Here is a 24,446-nt window from a genome sequence, read left to right on the forward strand (position 1 = left end):
GTAGGTTCATGTATGTCTCTTTACTCTTTCTGATTTGTCCTTAATGTCATGTCTTATTTTATATTCTGTATTATTTGTTTTCTGGTCTGTTACTGCCATCTTTTAACTGGTTTTCCTTCAGTGTTTTGTCTATTCCAGTCTATATTTTGCACTGTCACCAAAAGATGATTTATGAAGCATACGTCTTTAGAAATTACATGATGGACTGGGCGCGGTGGCTTATGCCTGTAATCGCAGCACTTTGGGAGGCCGAGGCGGGTGGATCACCTGAAGTCAGGAGTTGAAGACCAGCCTGGCCAACACAGTGAAACCCCATCTCTACAAAAAATGTAAAAATTAGCCAGATGTGGTGGTGTATGCCTGTAATCCCAGTTACTCGGAAGGCTGAGGCAGGAGAATCGCTTGAATCCAGGAGATGGAGGTTCCAGTGAACCGAGATTATGCCATTGCACTCCAGCCTGGGTGACAGAGTGAGACTCCATCTCAAAAAAAAAAAAAAATTACATGATGACTCCTCATTTCCTATAGGATAAAGTCTCAGCTTAGAATCAACTGGCTGCATTGTTCATAGCTTTTTTTTTTTTTGAGACAGAGTCTCGCTCTGTTGCCCAGGCTGGAGTGCAGTAGCGCGATCTCGGCTCACTGCAAGCTTCGCCTCCCGGGTTCACACCATTCTCCTGCCTCAGCCTCCCGAGTAGCTGGGACTACAGGCAACCGCCACCACACCTGGCTAATTTTTTGTATTTTTAGTAGAGATGGGGTTTCACCATGTTAGCCAGGATGGTCTCGATCTCCTGACCTCGTGATCTGCCCGCCTCGGCCTCCTCACCTGCCTTCTACATAACAGTGTCAGTCAGGGTTCAGGCAGGGAAGCAGAGTCACGATGAATGTTACAGGATAACGGTTTTACTGTAGGAAGTCGATCTTGAACAATTGTGGGAGGAACTGGGGAAGTGAAGGTCTGAAGAGGGGAGGTGGAGGATTAGAGAAAAGTAACGGATTGATGCCTAAGCACTGGTGCAGGAGGACGAGGCAGAGCCTGTAGGGAAATCTGCAGCTGGCATGTACAGTGGCAAAGAGGACCCCTAAAGGGAAGGTCGTGGAAGGGTCTCTGGTAAGCTACTTCCTGTGAGTAGCTATCGCCTCTGTGGGTCTGCTGTTGACTGGCAAGACCTGCAGTTGGGAGGAACAGCTGAATGAGGACTGGAAAAGAACTAGGATGACCTAGAACTGGCTGAGCACTTCTAGATCTGTCCATCATCCTCTCTGCTTGTAAAGACCTTGAAGGAGCAATGTTAGCTGGTTCACTTCTGCCACCAAATCTTGCACAAGTTCCTCTTTTGGGTCAGCTCTAACTTGGAACAGGAAAGAGATTCTGGGAAATGTAATTTCCAGCTTAATGGATTGGACAATAAATCCATCCACCACAAGACTCTGTGACCACCCCAGTGAACTGCTTGCTGTTGTCTGAACATACTAATTTCATGCCAGTGTATTTGCAGTGTATATGCTGTTTCTTCTGCGTGATGTTCGTCTCTTCCTAGTGAACTTCTGCTCATTGTCTTAAGACATAACTCAAGTATTATCTCCTTGAAATCTTCACTTCCCAAGCAGCTGTTCTGTCCTCTGTGTTTTCATAGTAGCCCTCTACTTAGCATATAAGCAATTTCTACCACATTTTTTTCACTTTCCCCCAAATAGTTCAAGTTCTTAAGGGAGATTAAGGACAATTTATCTAGTGATTTAGATGCATATAACAAGTTTGAGCCTAGAATGGTTTCCGAGAAATAGGTTATATACAAAGCAGTGCTGCCCTTACCAAGCTTTATTTGGTCTGATGACACTAGGTGGTAGCAGGGGTTTGTCTGATGGCCGGTTTTATCTTTTGTTAGTTGTAATAAATTAAAACACTGTGGCTATACCCACTGTCTCTTGAGTCCACTGTGACCAAGAATAATATCTGGAATAAATATAATAAAGCCTGCACATCAAAAAGGCTAACGCAGAACTGCAAATTTACTGCTATAGATGGCTGTGGAATTAAAATCATAGTAGTCATCGATTATCTGCATAATGTTAAAAGGAATAGTTTACTCTAACTCTTAAAGGATAGAAAAAGGGCTACTTTATTTGTTTTTTCAGATTATAAGGCGCTTGGTATCTTAAAGCGGCAGTTCCCTAACGCATCACTAATTGGGCTGACTGCGACTGCAACCAATCACGTTTTGACGGATGCTCAGAAAATTTTGTGCGTTGAAAAGTGTTTTACTTTTACAGCTTCTTTTAATAGGTCAAATCTATATTATGAGGTATGTAATTTTTATGTCCATTCATTACTTTCGTGAAGAATTACACAGAGAGGATTTACCTTTTTATTATGTTTGTTTACATGAGCAGCAGTTAAATACTTTACAAAAACTTTTAACATTAGGAGGTAATTATAAGTAGATTCTGTAACTAGGGCTTCATTCATGTATCTTTTGCTACATAATCCTTTGTTAGATTAAACAGAAGACATTCTTGCTAGGTGATACTTTTTATAAAATATATGAGTAAGTTATATATCTTTGTTAAATTTCTGTATGTTCTTCTTTGTGTAAAGATGGGGAGAAAGGATGGAGTGATACTAAGGACCCTAATAACATCTCTGTTCAAATTAATAAATAATTAATAGAAGTATTAATATGCCATTAAAGATTTGCCAATTCTATTTAGATTTGACTTGATAAACTTGAAAAATAACCTAACAGCTGTCTTTTCTTTCTTTCTAAACCCTTTTAAGAATAGATTTAATATTTTTCTAAGTTTTCATTCCAGAGTTATTTATGTTACGGTTTGCTTTTATAAAAGTAGCATCACAAAATAAAAAAGTCTTCATCCTTACAAGTTATTCACTGTTCCTGTGCTTGCTCTTCTCTGGTAAATTAAAAAAATAAAGATCAAGAAGAGTCTGGGAGGAGGAACAGATGAGTCAGATTGGTTGAATCCTATGAGTAAGTGAAAGAGTAATAGAAAAGCACTATGGTCATGAAAGAACTGCATCCTGAAAGTTGTGAGTAGACAGCCACTTGAATGGTACTCATTTACTTTTTAATAAGTTAAGTTTTTTTTAGGTTCGGCAGAAGCCCTCAAACACTGAAGATTTTATTGAGGATATTGTAAAGCTCATTAATGGGAGATACAAAGGGCAATCAGGTAATGTAAAAACAAACCAACTTTGGAGACAGAGATAACTTTCAAAAAGTGACTTCATATTATATTGAGAATTATACTGGTAACTGAATAACAACAAAAAATTAATGTATAGCAGAAGATACTTGAAAATGTGTGATAAAATTAATTCACTTGATCTTAGAAATTGGGTGTGACATTTGCTTATGCCATAGATTATGAGTCATCAAATTGCTTGATTTATTTTTGCTTATTTACACTTGCTTTAGAATAGACCTGATGACTTAATGTGAATTATCAACAGCACATATTTAGTACGTATCCACTAAGTACAAAATAGTGGATTAAGCAACTGATGTTCTAAAGGGATAGAAAATATACTCCCTTATAGTAAAGGACACATTAAAGCAATAAGTAAATCCAGTAGTACATACTGAATATGTATGTACTACTAATTCCTAACCTGTACTAATTCCTAACCTGTACATTACCTCACATGGCAAAAGGAAATTAGAGTTGCACATGGAATTGAGACTGTTCATTAGCTGACCTTAAAATCGGGAGATTATTTTAGATTGTGTGATGTGAGAAGAGCCAGACACCCTGATTTTGATCCAGTGAAACCCATAATACACTTCTAAATCTAAACTACAGAAATGTTAAGAATAAATTTGTGTTGTTTAAAGCCACCATATAACCAGTAAACCATATATACATGGTTTTCTGGGTTTAATGACTAAACAAATGTTACCGAAGCAAAGAATTTGTGTAGAAGTAGCATTTTAAACTGTTCTATGGATTTTCAGGAGGTAGTAATGGGTGTCCTGGGTAAAAGGAGTTCTAGGGTCAAATAAATTTGAGAAAGGTTGTAGGTATTTATTCTGCCTGGACATTCACAGGGTATATCAGCAAACTAGAAGCTCTGACCATCCCTGAAAATAAAGAGAGACACCCATTTAACTTGGTTGAATGCAATGTTCTCCAAATTAATTTGCATGCAAATTAATCTAAATTAACCCAAAATTAATCCGGAGAACACTGCATTCATAGCACATTTGTTAGCATCTTACAGACATCAGTTTGAGAAATACTGTGTAGTGGGAAATAAAGAGAGAAAAGAGATAACGGGAATGAAAACTGATGGCTCAGGCTCATTTCTGCTTTAAAGCAAGCTGGTGCTCAAGTCTGGAATTATACCAAAATGTCAATATATGCACAAGGCCTTGAAAGTTTTCATAATTCTTTTTTTCCTTCTGTGCATTGTATTAATCAGTGTTCCGAATGTGTGTGTTGAAAATTATCTTCCAGGAATATACCATATCTGTCTAACAAATGCACATATTTTACTGCAGGAATCATATATTGTTTTTCTCAGAAAGACTCTGAACAAGTTACGGTTAGTTTGCAGAATCTGGGAATTCATGCAGGTGCTTACCATGCCAATTTGGAGCCAGAAGATAAGACCACAGTTCATAGAAAATGGTCAGCCAATGAAATTCAGGTTAGGTATATATCTTCCATGGAAGCCTAATTTACATTTAAAATATTTAAACTTGATTTAATTAACTGATAAAATGTTAAAATATTTCAGGTAGTAGTGGCAACTGTTGCATTTGGTATGGGAATTGATAAGCCAGATGTGAGGTTTGTCATCCATCATTCAATGAGTAAATCCATGGAAAATTATTACCAAGAGAGTGGACGTGCAGGTATGTAGGACTCAAATCCAGAAGTAAATTTTTAGAAAGCTTTTCCCAAAAACACATTATAAGTGTTTAATAAGTCTGTATATTTTATCTTTATTGGATAGTATTTTTAGAACAATGTATTTTTAGCAGTCTGACACTTACTTGCATATGGAGAAATTTTTACTTCTGTTCTGTTGTTATCTGAATTGTTTCTTCTTATGTGTGTTAAGATAATTTGATGTTCATCTTTGCCTCCTGAATTTTTAATTAGTGATTTCAAATCTGTAACTTAACTGGATTATAGACACATTTTTTAACTTAGTAGAGCTGATGATTGATGTCTCTTGTTAGAGTTTTTTTTAATTTGAGGGTACCCATTACAAATTAACTCTCACATCTCTAAAATTTCTAGATGTAGTATAAAACATTGCCTGCTAATTTTACGTATATCATTTTTGCATATTTTGAATTTTTAAATGTAATTCTGCAATCTCAAGGTTTCTGCATTCTCAAGGTTTCTCACACCACAGGTCGAGATGACATGAAAGCAGACTGTATTTTGTACTATGGCTTTGGAGATATATTCAGAATAAGTTCAATGGTGGTGATGGAAAATGTGGGACAGCAGAAGCTTTATGAGATGGTATCATACTGTCAAAACATAACCAAGTAAGCCACATACCTTTGTATAACTTTTATCAATTAAATATGAAAGTATATGACATCATTTTTAAGTTCTTACTAAATGCATTGGTGTAACACCAAAGTACAGATCTATAAAAGCAGATGTTGGAGGGTAGGTACCCATACATCAATCTGTGTGATCTGCCTTAATTCAAGAAAAGATGCCCTGTCTTTGAGATAATCCTCCAAAACTACTTTTTTAATTGAAGGTTTTTGAGACCCACTGATAGCAGTTGAAGCCTTTTTTTTCTCTGGCACTGGTGTACAGTTACATGCTTTAATAATTTTGAAAAGGTCTGTGGTTAAGATAGGCATTTTGAGAGTCAGGCTCAGTAACATGTGCCATCCTGCTAGCTCATGTGTCAATGAAATACCAAGTTTCTCCTTAAGAAGTAAGTTTAAATCTACTTAGGGTGGCTTTAGTTAGACTATATAGTTTCCTGAAAGCTTTTTGTCATAGTTATCTTTGTGCTCTTATTGCCTATCACATAAAAAGTGCTCAGAAATGTCGAGGTGGTAAATAGCAGACAGACAGTGATAGAAATGTTCTTTCTTTCCAATAGATGCTACAATAATCTAGTTAAAAGAAATGAGAAAATGAAAATGTCTTTAAAAGCCCAGTAGATTCTCATGAAGCATATTTTAAGGCTTCGACTCAAATATTGCTACTTAAAAATATAAGAAACTATTTTACTGTCGAGAATATTCTCCTAATAGTTGTAAAACATTGAATTTAAAAATGGAACTCAGACAATTTTTTAAACAGTGTTTATCAAGAATATGTGGGGGGAAAAAATCCTATGTCGGGGGCACAATGTGCCCCAAAGATGTTCATGTCCTAATTCCTAACCTGTATTTTACCTCACATGGCAAAAGGAAATTAGAGTTGCACGTGGAATTAAGACTGTTCATTAGCTGACCTTAAAATCGGGAGATTATTTTAGATTGTGTGATGTGAGAAGAACCTGACACCCTGATTTTGATCCAGTGAAACCCACAGTACACCTTCTGAATCTAAACTACAGAAATGTTAAGAATAAATTTGTGTTGTTTAAAGCCACTAAGTTTATGGTAATATGGCAGTTATAGGACGCGAATACAGTATATAATGGTGTAATCTGAAAGAGATTCTTAAAACTTTATTATATCCTCAAATAATCTGTATCTTTAAATGTGTTTTCAGATGTCGTCGTGTGTTGATGGCTCAACATTTTGATGAAGTATGGAACTCAGAAGCATGTAACAAAATGTGTGATAACTGCTGTAAAGACAGTGGTGAGTTTGTTGTTTTGTAAACCTTTATAGGCTAACACAGTCATATATTGCCTAGTGACGGAGATACGTTCTGAGAAATGCATCACTAGGTGATTTTGTCATTGTGCAGACATCGAAGTGTAGTTACATAGACCTAGATGGTATAGTCTCCTAGGTTATATGGTATAGCCTATTGATCCTAGGCTACCAATCTGTACAGCGTGTTACTGTACTGCATACTGCAGGCAACTGTAACACATTGCTAAGTATTTGTGTATCTTAACATAGAGTAAGTACAGTAAAAATATGGTATTATAATCTCTTGGGACCACTGGCATGTACGTGGTCCATCACTGACCAAAATATTATGTGGCACACACAAAACTGTATATACAGCTGGGACATGAGAGAAGTATTAGACTTCCAAATGGATTTAAAAGATTAAAGTGTGACTCAGATTTTCCAGAATTAAAAGTATCAACATGAAGTTTTGAAACAAAGCTGAATAAAAGGAAACGTCTTATGTGTATGCACACGTTTTATATTGCTATACCGAGGATGTGAAATTTTTAAGAAATGAAGGAAAATATTTGAATTCTTCTGAATAGAAATGCTATTCTGTAAGAAAACGCTAACCATGTGATAATCTCTAATACATTATAGTCACTAATTGAGAAGAAAATTTAGTGCAAAATAGAGATTATAGAGAATCATTTTTGATCCAGTTAATGGCTAATTAGTCATAGGAGATTTACTTAAAATTCTTTTAAAGGTAGATCAGCAGGACTTGTTTTCTGAGCATTGATCACAACCCTGCTGATCAAACAGGATCTGGTCAAACAAGATGTAGCAAAGAAACTGGCCCAAACCAGTTAGAACTAGAAAATGTAATGTATTTGCATGCTGTAAGACACTCCCACTAGCACCATGGCAGTTTACAAATGCCGTGACAATGCCCGAACGTTACATGGTTCTAGGAACTCCCTACCCTTTTCTAGAAGATTCACGAATAATATTCCCCTTATTTAGCATGTAACTAATGAGTAGCTGTAAATATCGCTAGTGAGCAATCTACAGTGCCACTCTGCCTTTGGGGTAGCCCTACTTTGTCTGTGGAGCCATTTTCTATACTCTATTGCTAATAAACTTGCTGTGCTTTCACTTTACTCTGTTGGCTTGCTCTCAGATTCTTTCTTGCGTGAAACTGGGAACCCTCCTGGGGTGAGTCCCAATTTTGGGATTTGCCTGCAATCATTTTGGCACTGTATTTTAACTTTTTGTCATCTGTGTGTTGTATTTGAAGATCTGGACCTCATGGTAAGACCTTACTGAGTTCTGATGCCTTGTTAGGTGGAAGCCACTACATTTTTAACTTTGCAGAGAAGTTTATGAGTTTATTAAACCATCTTATAAAATAACAAGAGTGTTATATATAAATCAGAGTACTGGTCTGTTAATAATCGGGGTATCAGTCGAGGACATTCTTGTTGCTAAATCAGAGTGCACAGGAGCCTATAACTAGACAGGGTCTCCTATATAGCACACCTCTTAGTAACTTAATAATCACATCTGGCAGACACATTGATTTCTAGAGTATATGGCAGGGCTTCTGATAACCATTTTTTTTAAATATCACTGTAAACTCCACAATGTAGAGACCATAACTTGGTCTAGTGACAGAGACTTGAGGAATAGCCTAGTCTTCATTCAGAATACATTTAAAAATCAGTGTTTAGGGTGGCTCACATTGATAACCAGCTTTAAACCAGTTTATCCACTTAAGATAGCCTATCCTTGCCCTCATTTCTAAATCCCAGTTACCTGCTACCATATTTGCTTTATTACAGCATTTGAAAGAAAGAATATAACAGAGTACTGCAGAGATCTAATCAAGATCCTGAAGCAGGCAGAGGAACTGAATGAAAAACTCACTCCATTGAAACTGATTGATTCTTGGATGGGAAAGGGTGCAGCAAAACTGAGAGTAGCAGGTGTTGTGGCTCCCACACTTCCTCGTGAAGACCTGGAGAAGATTATTGCACACTTTCTAATACAGCAGTATCTTAAGTATGTACAAACCCATTCATCATCCTTTCAGGTTGTCTTTATGGTTTTTCTTTTTAATTGCAACAGAATACACGGTTTTGCAGTTATTTTGTGTGAACTTTTAAATGCTATGGAAATTTACCTAAAACACTCAAACTTCAATCACTATAAATCAAAAAATGTAACAAAAATATTTTCTTTAAAGGCTTTATTTGCATTCTTGTTTTATTATTTCAAGTCAATGTGTTAAAAATTATTGCACAGTTATTTCTTTTATAAATTTGTTTTCTGTGATTCCTTCAAAAACTTTCTTATTGTTGGCCTTTATTTTATGCAGAGAAGACTACAGTTTTACAGCTTATGCTACCATTTCATATTTGAAAATAGGACCTAAAGCTAATCTTCTGAACAATGACGCACATGCTATTACTATGCAAGTGACAAAGTCCACGCAGAACTCTTTCAGGGTAACTGGCTATTTTCAGTTTTATATATTTAAAGTATATTATATTTTATATATTTTAAAAGTATATTAAAGCCTATGGGATGCTTTTCTGTCATATCCCCTAGGTCCAGTTTTCTGATTAGATTTGTGGGTATGGAAGAGAGAAAACATACTTTTCTGTAAAGATATAAGTGAAAGAATTTAGACTGGCCTTTTAACATAAACTAGGGGTTTCCAATGTCTGGGAATGGGAGGACTCCATTTGAATATCTAATTTTGTTATGCTCCCTGCTCTTATTTGGTTGTGATTATTAATAGTTGAGAAGCCTGTTTCTGCTGTTCCAGTGGTTAAAAACCACTGTTATAAACCAAATATTATCAAGTCTGCAAAAGCATGTCAGGTGCCACTGTCTCAGGACATTTGAGGTCTTTAGAACTTCTCTCACAATGTAGCCCCTTTTATTCAAAATAGAGCTCATATTTGAATAGACATTTGCAGATAAAAAAAAACTAGATCCCTGTATACTTAAAAAGCCAACTGATACAAAAAGAATATTTTGAAATCTTTAATCTCATGAGAAAACTGAATGGCTGAATTTTTACCAAGGTGCTTGCTTTGTTATTGTTTTCGTAGGCTGAATCATCTCAAACTTGTCATTCTGAACAAGGTGATAAAAAGATGGAGGAAAAAAATTCAGGCAACTTCCAGAAGAAGGCTGCAAACATGCTTCAGCAATCTGGTTCTAAGAATACAGGAGCTAAGAAAAGAAAAATTGATGATGCCTGAAATGAACGTTACTAAATTTTCTAATTAAAGATGGTTTATGCATGTATATGCCATTATTTTTGTAGTTAGATAAAAGTTTAATTTTTAAAGCAATTTCATTGATATTTTATATGTATGGATCTATATTTTCAGAGCTTAACTCTGAAGATCTAAACTTTTGAGAACGTTTGAAAATTAGAGATCATGAATTATATAATTTTCCAGTATAATACAAGGGAAAAATTTTTATGTAAAACACTTTATATGTAAAATATTTGAGAATAAGTTCATATAATTGTCTTAAGTTTTTTATGCCTTTATATACTTAGCTATATTTTTTCTTTTGACATAACTATCTTTTTGAAAACAGTATTATACTGACAGAGGCTCACTGAGTGATACTTTAAGTTAAATACATAGATCAGGGATGTCCAATCTTTTGGCTTCCCTGAGCCACACTGAAGAATTGTCTTGGGCCGCACATAAAATACGCTAACACTGACGATAGCTGATGAGCTTAAAAAAAAAAACTGCAAGAAAATCTCTTTTTTTTTTTTTTTTTGAGACGGAGTCTCGCTCTGTCGCCCAGGCTGGAGTGCAGTGACCAGATCTCAGCTCACTGCAAGCTCCGCCTCCCGGGTTTACACCATTCTCCTGCCTCAGCCTCCCGAGTAGCTGGGACTACAGGCGCCCGCCACCTTGCCCGGCTAGTTTTTTTGTATTTCTTAGTAGAGACGGGGTTTCACCGTGTTAGCCAGGATGGTCTCGATCTCCTGACCTCGTGATCCGCCCGTCTCGGCCTCCCAAAGTGCTGGGATTACAGGCTTGAGTCACCGCGCCCGGCAAAAATCTCATGTTTTAAGAAAGTTTACAAATTTGTGTTGGGCTGCATTCAAAGCTGTCCTGGGCTGCATTAGGCCCGTGGGCTAGAGTTGGACAAGATGATTTCAGGTTATAAAACCAGAAGTACAATTCAAACAAAAAAGGAGTAAGTCATCATTATAAATATTAGCAGATGAGATACTGCTACATCTCTATTTAAAGTAAAATAAAACCGATTTTAAAGTTCCTGAAACCACAGTCATATTTTGACATTTCACAAAGAATGGTTCTAGTCTACTAGAGTACATTTGGCTAAGTTGATAACTTAGCTAAAGTTGCTTCAAAGCTAAGTCACAAGTAAACATATTTATGTTTAAAACATAGAAATAAATAACTTAAGATTTTTATCTAAGCGGTCAGTGCTGTATTGGAAAGATTATAAATAAACTATTTGAACTGATTTCAAACTTGGAATTTATGTTTTTATACTTTTCCACTAATACCATTATCACTTCAGTAATTTTCAGTGTGGTCATCATTAACTCAATGCAGTCATTGATTTTATTGACTTGTGATTCTTCTGGTGTCATCTGGAACTTTATATGATTCTTGAAGAAATTCCATTTTCAGTCAAAATAATCTTCTATATCAATATTTGGATCTAGCAGATCTTCTCCATATGATGAAAGATTCATTTGGTTTAAGATTAGGTTTTCAAATGTTTCTTCTAAATCAGTTTCACCAATTAAGACAGCTCCCATCATTCGTCCATTCTGCATGACAACTTTGATGTATTCTTGTCCTTTGGTACATCTCAGCATTAATTCATGATCTGAACCTAAGCCCTGTGCATTGTATTTTCCCAGCAGTACAACCTATGTATAGAGATAAAGAGGTTATTGTCATGAGTATCAAACAGAAAATGTAATGGGTAGTTATTTTGTGTCATGTTAGAATAGCCAGCAGAAAAATGATGCCACAAAATTTTATAACTAAAAATGTTATTGGGGACAGTCCCAAAGAAAATGTTTGAATAGCATGCATTAATTCTACAGATGACACCACCACACAATCTACACTGACACTAAAAAATTCTGGTGAATATAGTGAAATATTAATGTTATTTATTAGTAATTAATGTTAATTAATATTAGTAATTAATGTTAATTAGTGTTTTAACACTAAAAATATCTAGTGAATATAGGTAGGTGATTCTACCAATCTATATGAACATTAAAACTAGTGAATATATAAATATGTAGGATGTGGATACATTAAACGATGTGGGGTCGTGGTTTAAAGATTTGGCAAGGAACTGAATTAGAGCTTTCATGGACAAGTGACTTAATTTCCCTGAGCCTTTTGAGTATGTTTCTCCTCTGTAAATTAGGGGGGGGGGAACCCAAAACAACCTTCGTCAGAGTAATGTAAAGAGGACTGAATAAGATAATACATACAGGAAGGCACTTGGTTTATTTTTGTGTACAATAGCTGTTAGTTCCCTTCACAAAGAAAGGATGAATCATAAGTAAAAGTTAAAAATGCACCAACGGGGAACAGATCTGGAGAGAAATTTTTTCCCCTCTTAACTAAAATAGAATAGTAGTAAGGTGGATAATAATTATCAGATGATTAGGGATTAAGACCAGCAATAATACTAGGTATTGGTTTGTAAGAAATGAAAAATGTCATTTTTTTGTAAGATGATTAAAACTATGTACATTTTTATTCAAGCAAGAAAATTAGACAATTTACCATAGTCATAAGACTAACAAGCAGAGAAGGCATTAATATGCTTAACTATCTTACCTTATAGTTAAAAAATTTTGTCACATGAGCAAACAGTTCAAAGCTGAAATCCATGTCAATGGAGTCTCCTAAACTCGCTGCAGCCATGCACTTTGCTGCATACCATCCCATCTGTCTAGCCTGGGTCCACAGCCTCATCTGAAATAATGAAAAAATGTTACACAATGTCATTTTTCATGATCATTATTTGAAAAATGTTATCTTAACCTCGTAAATTCACTTAAAGGAGTTCAATGTTTGAGAGTCTTTCTGTCATCTTTGCCACAGAAGCAGTCACCAATGGACAACTAATCAGACTGATTTTTGGTATTTGTTAATTCTATCTAAATTAGTGCCTCTAAAATTAAAAGATGGTACCAATCATGCCTGTTTTACTAACATTTCTATTAAATATTATAAAACTATATTAAGCTGTACCAGGTGAGAAAAATGTTTTAATTAACCAGTCCTTTCTTCAAAAATTTGTCATCACCATTAATAGAGATGTCAAATTATCACTGAAGAATTTGTTCTGTTTTCCAGCAACCTTCACTTTTATGCACTAGTTAAGGTCTGCCATGCTGTTGACCTCAGTGGTCAGACAGACTGTTGGTACCTCACCCCAGGATAACATAAATATTTCAGCAACTGATTCTGGGAAGTCATTTAAATTGTTTTGTATGACAGTATCAATTTATCCTCTATTGTATTTTTATTTTATTTCTACAAAGTTTTGAGACTCCCTGGTATAAAAGAACACTGATCTTGGAAGTCACGGTGGATTTTAATATCACCAGATCTACACATATAGTTAACTTTTCTTGAGCCTCAGTTCATTTACCTGAAACATAAACATAACACTACCTACTCCGTAACTACTGAGAGAATTAAATAGACTGGCCTCTAATAAGCACTTGGTTTCCTTCTACCTCCCTGTATGTGCATATGTACTTAATGCTATCTTTTGTTTGCAGAAATAATATCATAATCATAGACATGAGCTTTAAGTCTTTCTAGCAGAAGTGATACAGATTTTTTTTTCAATCTCCTCTGTAAACAAGGTATAGATTTGATAAAGTGAAAGGCAGTTTATGGCTGGAGGTCAGAAAAAACTGAGCACAGTTACAACTAGAGAACAGCTAATAGAAGTGGCCTGAAAATTTGCATCTTGAACTGTGTAAACTAATTAGTATCCTTCCTGCTTGTGTAAGCCAAGATATGGGGTCTATAAGGTGCACTCAAAACAAGGGACATCTGTTTATTTTTGGATTTTTTTCCCCTCTTTCAGATTATAACACATTAAGATATAATTTACCCCGGAGAATTAAAAATGTTAAAAAAAAAAAAAAAAAACCCCACAAATTCCAACTCTAAGAATTTGTGATAGTCTTGCCACAGAAATGACATAGAATGAGGCAGATTAGAAACAAGGCTGCAACCACTCTCCTATTACTGATGTCTCTACTGTCTGTAAGAACACAAAATGATGGTGCTGCCTCTTGAAATACTTTTAGCTCTTCTACTACTTCACACTGCATAGTTAATCTGAATGAATAAAGTCCCTCATTGTGGAGCTGGTCTTTAACAAAGATAAATGTTGCAGGGTTCCTTTATCTCAAACATCTACCTAGGTCTCTACTCCTCTGCACACCTCTGGTCACTGTCTTTATCTTCCTCTAGTATTTTTGTTCCACCGTTAGGAGGACATAGGTAAAGCTGTGAGGGTTCGAAAAAGTCTAGATCTAGTTGGGACTTGTTAAGGCTCAGGAAAGGTGTTTACGACAGGAACTTTTTTTTTTTTTTTTTTTTTTTTTTGAGACGGAGTTTTGCTCTTGTTGCCCAGGCTGGGATGCAGTGGCGTGATCTCAGCTCACTGCAACTTCCGCCTCTCAGGTTCAAGTGATTCTCCTGCCTCAGCCTCCTGAGTAGCTGGGATTACAGGCGCATGCTACCGTGCCCAGCTAATTTTTTGTATTTTTAGTAGAGACAGGGTTTCATCGTGTTGTTCAGGCTGGTCTCGAACTCCTGACCTCAGATGATCCACCTGCCTCGACCTTCCAAAGTGTTGGGATTATAGGCGTGAGCCACCGCTCCCGGCCAGGAACATTTTGTAGTAATAATTACCACAGGGACAGAATAGGATCATCCAGGAATAGAATGCTTTATCTATATAATTTACAATCTTAGTAGTTTTTTAAATCTAAAGTTGTGCTGTCCAACATGGTAGCCACTAGCCACATATAGCTATTTAAAGTTAATGAAAAGTAAGTAAAAATAAAAATTCAGGTCCTCAGTCACGTTAACCACATTTCAATTGCTCATGTTATATGCTGCTGGCTACCTGACTGGATGGTGCAGAATTAAACATTTCTATCATCACAAAAAGTTCTGGACAGTGCTGACAAGCATGTAAGAATGAAAAACAAAGTGACAGCCCATAATTTCCTTTAAATTAAAAGATAGCCCAATCTACCATTATAATAACTTACCACACAGGGAAATATTCTAGTTGTTTTTTTTTTTAAATATATATAACAACTCTGTGCTAGCTTCCCACTTAAGCAGCAAAGTTGGAAAACCAGAAGTTGGATTTGTTGGTAACAACCGCTTTATTTCAGACAGAATCTCTGATAAAAACATGATCACATATGCTAGCTTACCTGCTGCCAGACTGGGCTCAGCTGCCAGGATGCAGTACAGATGTCACCGGCAGCATAGACATCAGGAAGGGATGTGTGCATATGATCATCCACTTTCAGGCCACCATCTTCTCCTAGATTAAACTAAACAATGTTCCCCGTAAGCGTTAGTGGTAAAAAAATAAATAAAAAGAAACATGATTTTTTCCATTCTAAGGTAAAAACAAATTAAACTGTTACACTTTGGCATGCTCATCTTTAATGAGAAAATGAAAAATAGCCACAAAGTTTAGAGACACGTCAGCCGAATTTCCATGGATCAAATTCCAACTAAGATTGATCCATAAAATTCTTAGAATTTCAACATGGAAAGTATCCAATAACTATCTTGCTACCCTACCCATAACTGTAAGAATATTCTTTTTTTTTTCTTTTGTAAGCTTCAAGTGTTGAAAAGCAAAAAATACAAGATGGTTTCTCTAAAAGAATCACTTTTGAGAAGTCACAGGAGGCGTCAGTCTCTTACCAACATTTAGATAAACAAATTGTACATTATAAACCATTACTGATGACGCTTATGCCAGGATGTAACTATGTAAGGATTTTAAGCAGTAAGAAATACTGTAAATCAAGACAATGTTTTAACCAAACTGTTTTCAACCATATCAAGTTACAGTTGTATACTAAAATAATTATTATTCATGTTTGAGAACTAAAGATCTTCACAAAAATACTTCAAATATATTCACAGCTGGACAAAGAAGTTTCACCTTACACTGTTACCATGGAGAAAAGGTTCTACATTTGGTGTAACTCCTGTAGCACTGACAATGAAATCACAGCCATATATCTTTTCATTGGTCAATTCCACATAGACAGGCCACATCTCTTTAAGAAAAAAAAGAAAAACAGACTTTATCTGCAAATGGAACCACCACCACAGCAGTGCATGTGACTACAATGACTAGAAAGAAAGAAAGTAAAAGGTAGGCAAGAGATGACTTTGTAGCACACTCCTTAGTAATTATTATGAGGCATATTTACTAAAGCAATTTTAATGCAATTAACATCATCTTGTTTGGGTATAATTTTAAAACCATGGCATTTCAAATGTTTTTCCTTCAAATTTGGACACATACATTTTGACAAAGTAAATTTAAATTATTTCTCTAAAAATCTTTCGTAATACTTTACACTCCACCTCGTGTTTAGTTCAACTGGGTGTTTTCCCTCATTATTCATATTCAAATTCCCCTTTCCTATGGAAAAATATGAAGAATTCAGAACAGGAGAGTATTTCATATGCTAGTTCACTGAGTGTATTTCTTCAAATCATGGCAATTCTCAGAGGAGTTGTGGAATTGGAGTTAGGAAAGCTGCATCTTAGTCCCCAAAATATACATTTTCAATCCGATTTGGGTGAAATCATGTCACCTTTAAGAGCTGCAAGTTATTGTTTTATTTGGATTTACAATATATTCTGATTGTTGATCAAAACACTATGAACTCTATGTAAGATGTAATGCCCTACACAGTTTAATTTACTAGAAAACAACGGATAGTGAAATGAAGTGAATGTTATTACATTATGGTCTTCACTTTTCATCTTTAAATTTTATATGGAAATATGAAGTTATGTCTAATATATAACACAGCAGGATTAAATTGCTTTCCTTTTAATTAAGTGGTTATATATATTTCTTCTTCTTTCATTACTTGCCTGTATCAGTTGTAACTGACTTAGGGTCTCTCGGGAAAGTGAAGGACTTTTTCTTCAAAATTCTAAACTCATCCTGAAGGTAGATTTTCTTTACTTCACACATAGTTTCAAGGTGAATCTTATGAGAAAACTAACATTAAGAAAATACTGGTTAGCATAATACTTCCAGAAAGAGTGACCTGGGTTACTAATGATGAAGAAAAAACTTATACTTGTAGAAACATATAGAAAGCATAATTCTTATAATACAAATGAAAACACATTGACTGCCCTAAAATAAGTCTCTTTATGCACATGAAAGGAGTGAACGAAAATTCATTCAGTAACTTAAGAGATTTGGTATCTGCATTAGCAGACAGCATCGAGGGAATGTTTTTTAGTCTAGGCCTCATTGATAATTACAAATATATATTTTTTTAATTACAGTAGTTGCTGGGCACAGTGGCTCATGCCTATAGTACCAGCACTCTGGGAGGCCAAGGTGGGTGGATCACCTGAGGCCAGGAGTTTGAGACCAGCCTGACCAATATGGTGAAACCCTGTCTCTACTAAAATTAAAAGATTAGCTGGGCCTAGTGGCGTGTGCTTGTAGTCCCAGCTACTCGGGAGGCTGAGGCAGGAGAATCGCTTGAACCCAGGCGGGTTGCAGTGAGCCGAGATCATACCACAGCACTCCAGCCTGGCCGACAGAGCGAGACTCTGTCTCAAAAAAAAAAAAAAAAAAAAAAAAGTTATGGACTATAAAAATTTATTCAGGTCAGATCTGTCTTGACTTATTGTTATATCCCTGAACATTAATAAAGTCCCAAGTAGGTAGTAAGTACTAAATAAATGCTTACTGAATTAAACTGTTGAAGTCCTCAGGTTAAAAATATAATTAATATTGGAATCTGAAGGTGCAGAAAGAAGGGACTTTGTATAATTTCCATCACGAAAATTAGATACACTATGCAGCCAGCCCCCCTCCCACCTACTGAAAGCCAAAAACCAATGCTCTAAAGAAACCACACACAGTAACGAAGGACTGCATACATGCTTCTTACAACATTTAGTTTTCACAGCCTTTTAACAACTATTACAAAATCAAAATATCTAACAAAACGAGGAAAAGCAAATCATCTCCTTATCCAATTAGGATATTAAGTGTATATTTCTAATCAATCTAATAACTTTTATAAGTTTACTGCATGCATCTGAAATGACCTTTGAGAAAAGATTAGTTTAAAATAGGGCAGGGGTATTCACTGCAGTCTGGGTATAAAGAGTTCTATCCCTGATCTGAGGATACAGGAAAAAACAAACTCAGTTTCTCCTCCTATACTCTCACAACACAGGATACTTCTGCGACCACATGCGTGGGGTGTTTTCTACACGCTAAGCAAGCGATTATTCTGCACAGGACACCATCTGGCTGTCCTCTAATTCAATTCACTTCTGATGTTATCAGCTACCTGGAGATAGCATCAGGTCCCACATGTTGAGGGATCAATCTCACAGGACTGTCTTCTACTTCCAATACCAACTGCAAGTCCCGGGTGTTTCACCAGTCCGTCTGACTAACCAATTACAAATCCAGGGGCTCCCATGAGCCCCTTTCTTAGGTTCAATTAATTTATTAGAACATCTCACAGAATTTGGGGAAACACTTTACTTACATTTACTGGTTTATTATCAAGGATGTCACGAGGAAACAGAGGAAGAAATACATAGGGCAAAGCATATAAGAAGGGGCATGGAGCTTCTATGCTCTCTCCAGATAGACCACCCTCTAGCAACTTCCACACGTTCGGCTATCCAGAAGCTCTCCAAACCCAGTCCTTTTGGGTTTTCATGGAAACTGTGTTATGTAGGTGACTGATTAAATCATTGGCTGCTAGTGATTGGCTTACCCTTCAACCCCTTTCCTTTCCTGGGGGTTGAAAAGTCTAAATTCTCTAATCATGCCTTGGTCTTTCCTGTGACCAGTCCCCATTCTGAAGCCACCTAGGGGCTAACCAGTCAACTCGTTAGCATACAAAAGGACACAACACTTTGGAGATGCCAAAAAGTTTAGGAGCTGTGCGCCAGAAACCTGCAGGCACAATATTTTATTGCGCTTCACTATTGTTTTACAGATAGTGTGTTTTTTACAAATTGAAGGTTTGTGACAACCCCACATCAAGCAAGTCTTATTGGTGCCATTTTTCCAACAGCGTGTGCTCATTTTGTGTCTCTGTCACATTTTGGTAATTCTTGCAGTATTTCACAGTTGTCATCATTATTGGATCTTCTATGGTGATCTGTGATTAGTAATCTTTGATGTACTATTGTAATTGTCTTGGGGTGTCATGAACCACACCCACCTAACACAGTGAACTTAATCGATAAATGTTCTGTGTTCTGACTGCTCCATCAACCAGCTGTTGTCCTATGTCTCTTCCTCTCCTTGGGCCTCCTTATTCCCAGAGACACAATAATACTGAAACCAGGGCAATCAGTTACTCTGTAGTGGCTTCTAAGCGTTCAAGTGAAAGGAAGGATCACATATCTCTCACTTTAAATCAAAAGCTAGCAATGATTATTAGGCTTATTGCGGAAGGCATGTGGAAAGTCAGGCTTCTTGCACTGAACAGTTGGCCAAACTGTGAATGCAAAGGAAACATTCTTGAAGTAAATCTAAACTGGTAACCCAGTGAACACATGAATGAGGATAAAGCGAAACAGTCTTCTTGCTGATATGGAGAAAGATTTAGTGGTGTGGAGATATTAAACTAGCCGCAACATTCCCCTAGGCCAAAGCCTAACCCAGAGTAAGCCCCTAACTGTTCTCAATTCTGTCAAGGCTGAGAGAAGTGAGGAAGATGCAGAAGAAAAGGCTGAAGCTAGTAGAGGTTGGTTCATGAGGTTTAAGGAAAGAAGCATCTCTACAACAAAAAAATACAATTGATAACTGATTAATGTGGCTACACTAAACAATAGATTTTCAGTGTACATGACAGCCTTCTAGTGGAAAAAGATGCTATCTAGGACCTTCACAGCTATAGAGAAGTCAATGCCTGGCTTCAAAGGACAGGCAGACTCTCCTGTTAGGGGATAACGTAACTGGTGATCTGAAGTTGAAGCCAATGCCTATTTACCACTGTGAAAGTTCTAGGGCCCTTAAGAACTTTACTACAGCTACCCTGCCTGTCTTCTATAAATGGAACAACAAAGCCTGGATGACAGCATGATATGGTTTGGGTCTGGTTCTCCGCCCAAATCTCATATCAAATTGTAATCCCCAGTGTTGGAGGTACGGCTTGGTGGGAGGTGACTGGATCATGGGGACAGTTTTTAATAGTTTAGCACCATCCTTAATGGTTTTCATGATAGAGTTCTCATGAGATCGGGTTGTCTAAAGGTGTGCGGCACCAGCCCCTTTCTCTCTCTTCCTCCTGCTCTGGCCATGTAAGATGTGCCTAATTCCCCTTCCCCCATGATTGAAGTTTCCTGAGGCCTCCCCAGTCATGCTTCCCGTACAGCCTGTGGGACCATGAGCCAATTAAACCTCTTTTCTTTATAAATATTACCACTCTCAGGTATTTCTTTATAATACTGTGAGAATGCAGTAATACACAGCATATCTGTTTACATGGTTTATTGAATATTTGAAGCCTACCATTGAGACCTACTGCTCAGAAAAAAAAGATTCCTTTCAAAACATTACACTCATTGACAAGGTACTTGGTCACCCAAGAATTCTGACAGAGATGCACAAAGAGATGAATGTTGTTTTCATGCTTGCTAATACAATATCCATTCTGCAGCCCATGGATCCAGGAGTAATTCTTACTTTCAAGTCTTATTAAAGAAATGCATTTCATAAGGCTATAGCTGCCACAAAGGGTGAGGCATCTGATGGATCTGGGAAAAGTAAATTGAAAACCTTCTGGAAAGAATTCACCATTCTAGATGTTATTAAGAACACTCATGATTCAAGGGAGGAAGTCAAAATATCAACATTAACAAGAGCTTGAAAAAAGTTTATTCCAATCTTCATGGATGACTTTGAGGGGTTCAAGATTTCAATGGAGAAAGGTAGATGTGGTAGAAATAATAAAAGAGCTATAATTAGAAGTGAATCCTGAAGATGAGATTACATTGCTGCAATCTCATGATAAAATTTGAAAAGATAAGGAGTTGTTTCTCATGGATGAGCAAAGAACGTACTTATCTGAGATGGAGTTTACTTCTAGTGAAGATGCTATGAGTATTGTTGAAATGATAAAGGATTTAAAGTATTACATACACTTAGTTGATAAAGCAGTAGCAGAGTTTGAGAGAATTGACTTTTGAAAGAACTTCTACTCTGGGCAAAATGCTATAAAACAGCTTCACATGCTACAGAGAAATGTTTCATGAGAGGAAGAGTCAATTGATGGGACAAACTTCCTTGTTATTTTAAGAAATTGCCACAGCCACCCAAACCTTCAGCAAGCACCACCCTGATCAGTCATCAGCCACCAATACTGAGGCAAAACTTTCCACCAACAAAAAGATTATGATTTGTTGAGCTCAGATGATTGCCAGCATGTTAAGCAATAAAGTACCTTTAAATTAAGGTATGTGCATTGTTTTTTTAGACATAATGCTAATGCACATTTAATAGACTGCAGTATGTTATAAATCTAACTGTTGTATGCACTGGGAAACTGAAAAATTCGTGTGGCTCACTTTATTGTGATATTTTATTTCCTGTGATGGTCTGGGACTGAACCTGCAATACTCCAAGGAATGACCGTATATATATTACAGTATCACACCTCACGAGTTAAAACGTAGGCTGAGATCCAGTCTTAGATGCTTTGACATTCACTTTTCTTTGGTGGCCAAATGGACCAACTGGATTGGAAGTCTCTTCCTAGCACTATCGATTTTGAGTAAAGTGACCTAGCAGTTCATTGACTATATATCTACAACCAGTCTTTAATAAATGGTTCAAGAATTTAAAATTACATTTTGACATGTCCAGTCAGTATATGAAAAGATACCTCTTTTGTTCCTTTAAGATTCAAGCCTTCATGCCAATCTGGTCCCAACGCACTGCCTACATTATCTGCTTTAGATTTGCTTCTAGCTTCCTTTTTCCTTCCTAAAGAGATGAAATTAAATAATATAAAAATTACCAGGTAGAGAAATAGGTTAGTGTTCTGAAGTTTTTTATTTAGGCAACGTAACGATTCATATATATACATACATTACAGCATGACTAAACTATGTTACCTCTATTAATCATTTTAGTCATTATTTTAATATTTTTCTGATGGAGAGTTACAAAATGGATACTCTTTCAACTGTGTAAGTTGTGTATAAACACACTCAACTTACATTTTGGATGTTACATTGGTTAATCTGAAGGGCAAGAAAATTAACCTTCGAATTTTTGTAATTTTGTCAATTTTTAGCACCTCCAAAATGTACAAAACTCGTTTAATTTTATGATCTAAAAATTTTTTAAAGACATCAAACTTAAAAAATATGTTTATATTATCATTGCATTTTTTACAAAACTTCTTTAGGTGTTGCCCAAATGTAGCATCTCTTTGCAAAGATGCAGATGGGCTGAGTTATTCAATTCATTTTAAATTTCTTATTTTAATTGTACATATAAAATACATACATATATAAAATATATATAATAGAAAATCTGAAAACTTCATGTAAAGATACATAAATACCCATATTACTATTTCCAAAATTTGTTTTATTAAATTTTCTTGTAGCCCTTTTCTATATGGTTAAAACAAAGTTTTGTATGAGAATTAAGAGCTAGGTGCTACGCTTACCTTCAGTTGTATATCTGGTTCTTTTCTGTGCAATTTTAGCCTCTGGTTTTTCAGCAATGAGCTTTGAAGTCAAGAATTCAGCTGCTCCTGCATCGAAGAAAGTATTCCCTATAGCTTTATCTTTAATGGCCCAAATCACTTCACAGCCTTCAATTTCATACCTAAAACAATATTGAAGTTACTAAGAGTAATTTCAAAAGTCTAAGTAAAAAATCTTTGTATTTGCAAATAATGATCTCCTGAAGTAAAAGCAGGGAACACATTTTTAAGGCAAACTGGGAAAAACTGATTATAAAGAGGAATATTAACGTTCTTTAAAGATACTAAGAAAAATAGAATAGTAAAAGAAACTAAAGCTGTTTACAGAAAGAACCTTTAGGTGACAAATACATGTACTGAATATGAATATGTATTAAGTGACAAATACATGTAATTTCATTACAATGTACATCATTAGAAAATGTTCAATTTCTACAACACACTTATTATATGAATGGCCCCCAGGGGTAAGCAGTGCTTTTTAAAAACTCTGGTTATAGTGTAATCAGTAATGGATGGATGGTACATAGCTATAACATTGAGAATCAGTCACTTATTTGGTAACGACTTTTTGTATCTTCAAAGCACATTGTGGAAGGAGATAGAAAATGTAGAGAATCAGAGTTATAAGCTAAAAATCTTAAGGATCAAGATCAAGGATCTTAGAGGAAGGAACGAATGGACATGGTATATGTAAGCCACCTTCTATTACTATTTACCACTAATGTAAGGTAATGGGCATGTGATATTTTATTGAAGGTTTAGATACTGAGAAGTGGTTTTCGTAACAATATTCGTTTCACAAAGTCCCTGAAGTCCATTATAATTAAGGTGATCATATAATTTATCATCTAACTTGGTATACTATCTGCTACTAATAGTCATTTTTGGTACAATTGGTGGAAATGGAGACAATCCCAGTCAAACAAGATATATTGGCCATCCTAACTATAATAGGATTTTATCTAAACTTGCAATACTAATAAAATACTGTAATTAAAAAGTTAAGGTATTAATTTTTCACATTTCTTTACGGTACAAAGTACTGCCATCTTTATTTTGCAGACTGATATAACATAGTTAGGTTATACAACTTTTCAAAACTAATCAATAAACAGATTACAGAAAAAGGGTTTAGTACATCTGAATCCAGGTCACTTGATATTCACACTTTTCAACATATGGTGATAAGGAGCTCCTTGCTTCATCTAATAAGTCTTTACTTTTCCAGCTCTCCTATGTCAGTAAACATTTAGTCACCAAATTTCAGATTAGTGGGTGAACATTCAATTTTATGTTAGTCTGTCATATAGCATTACTGACCAGTGGAAAGTGGAATACACACACATTTGGTAAAAAAAGTTTGTATTTCAATTTACATACAGACATACAGTTATCATGTAATGCTTTCTTTTTGATAAACTGGGAATTTGTATTACCATTTTTAAATTTAAAGTAATATTACAATATAACACCTATCAGTGTAGTTTAACATACTGATGACTGACTAGCAGACGAAGTTATTACAAGCAACCACAAGAAACTTCAGTACTTGCTCTACCTCTGAAGACACCTTCTAA

At 35.8% G+C, this 24,446-nt stretch overlaps 2 protein-coding genes across 4 annotated transcripts in view; one reads left to right on the forward strand and one right to left on the reverse strand.

The window, feature by feature from the left end:
• The window catches only part of LOC105469866 (RecQ like helicase), a 30,014-nt gene extending 19,796 nt beyond the window's left edge, over window positions 1-10,218 (forward strand). Inside the window, exons 6-14 of one of the 2 annotated variants that reach the window (XM_071072081.1) lie at window positions 2,143-2,309; window positions 3,114-3,195; window positions 4,524-4,672; window positions 4,763-4,880; window positions 5,390-5,528; window positions 6,727-6,818; window positions 8,645-8,864; window positions 9,181-9,310; window positions 9,923-10,218. In XM_071072081.1, the coding sequence (XP_070928182.1) occupies window positions 2,143-2,309; window positions 3,114-3,195; window positions 4,524-4,672; window positions 4,763-4,880; window positions 5,390-5,528; window positions 6,727-6,818; window positions 8,645-8,864; window positions 9,181-9,310; window positions 9,923-10,075 (1,250 nt within the window). In that variant the 3' untranslated portion in view covers window positions 10,076-10,218. The remainder of the gene's footprint in view (window positions 1-2,142; window positions 2,310-3,113; window positions 3,196-4,523; window positions 4,673-4,762; window positions 4,881-5,389; window positions 5,529-6,726; window positions 6,819-8,644; window positions 8,865-9,180; window positions 9,311-9,922) is intronic. The other variant, XM_011721407.3, reaches the window with a different exon arrangement.
• A 638-nt stretch (window positions 10,219-10,856) lies between these two features.
• Window positions 10,857-24,446, reverse strand: part of LOC105469867 (pyridine nucleotide-disulphide oxidoreductase domain 1) — a 34,239-nt gene continuing 20,649 nt past the window's right edge. Inside the window, exons 6-12 of one of the 2 annotated variants that reach the window (XM_011721408.2) lie at window positions 22,828-22,988; window positions 22,033-22,133; window positions 17,024-17,153; window positions 16,079-16,191; window positions 15,325-15,447; window positions 12,686-12,823; window positions 10,857-11,751 (exon numbers count right to left, since the gene is read on the reverse strand). In XM_011721408.2, the coding sequence (XP_011719710.1) occupies window positions 11,503-11,751; window positions 12,686-12,823; window positions 15,325-15,447; window positions 16,079-16,191; window positions 17,024-17,153; window positions 22,033-22,133; window positions 22,828-22,988 (1,015 nt within the window). In that variant the 3' untranslated portion in view covers window positions 10,857-11,502. The remainder of the gene's footprint in view (window positions 11,752-12,685; window positions 12,824-15,324; window positions 15,448-16,078; window positions 16,192-17,023; window positions 17,154-22,032; window positions 22,134-22,827; window positions 22,989-24,446) is intronic. The other variant, XM_071072082.1, reaches the window with a different exon arrangement.

Source organism: Macaca nemestrina, chromosome 10 (assembly GCF_043159975.1).
Source record: "Macaca nemestrina isolate mMacNem1 chromosome 10, mMacNem.hap1, whole genome shotgun sequence".
Lineage (NCBI taxonomy): Eukaryota > Metazoa > Chordata > Mammalia > Primates > Cercopithecidae > Macaca > Macaca nemestrina.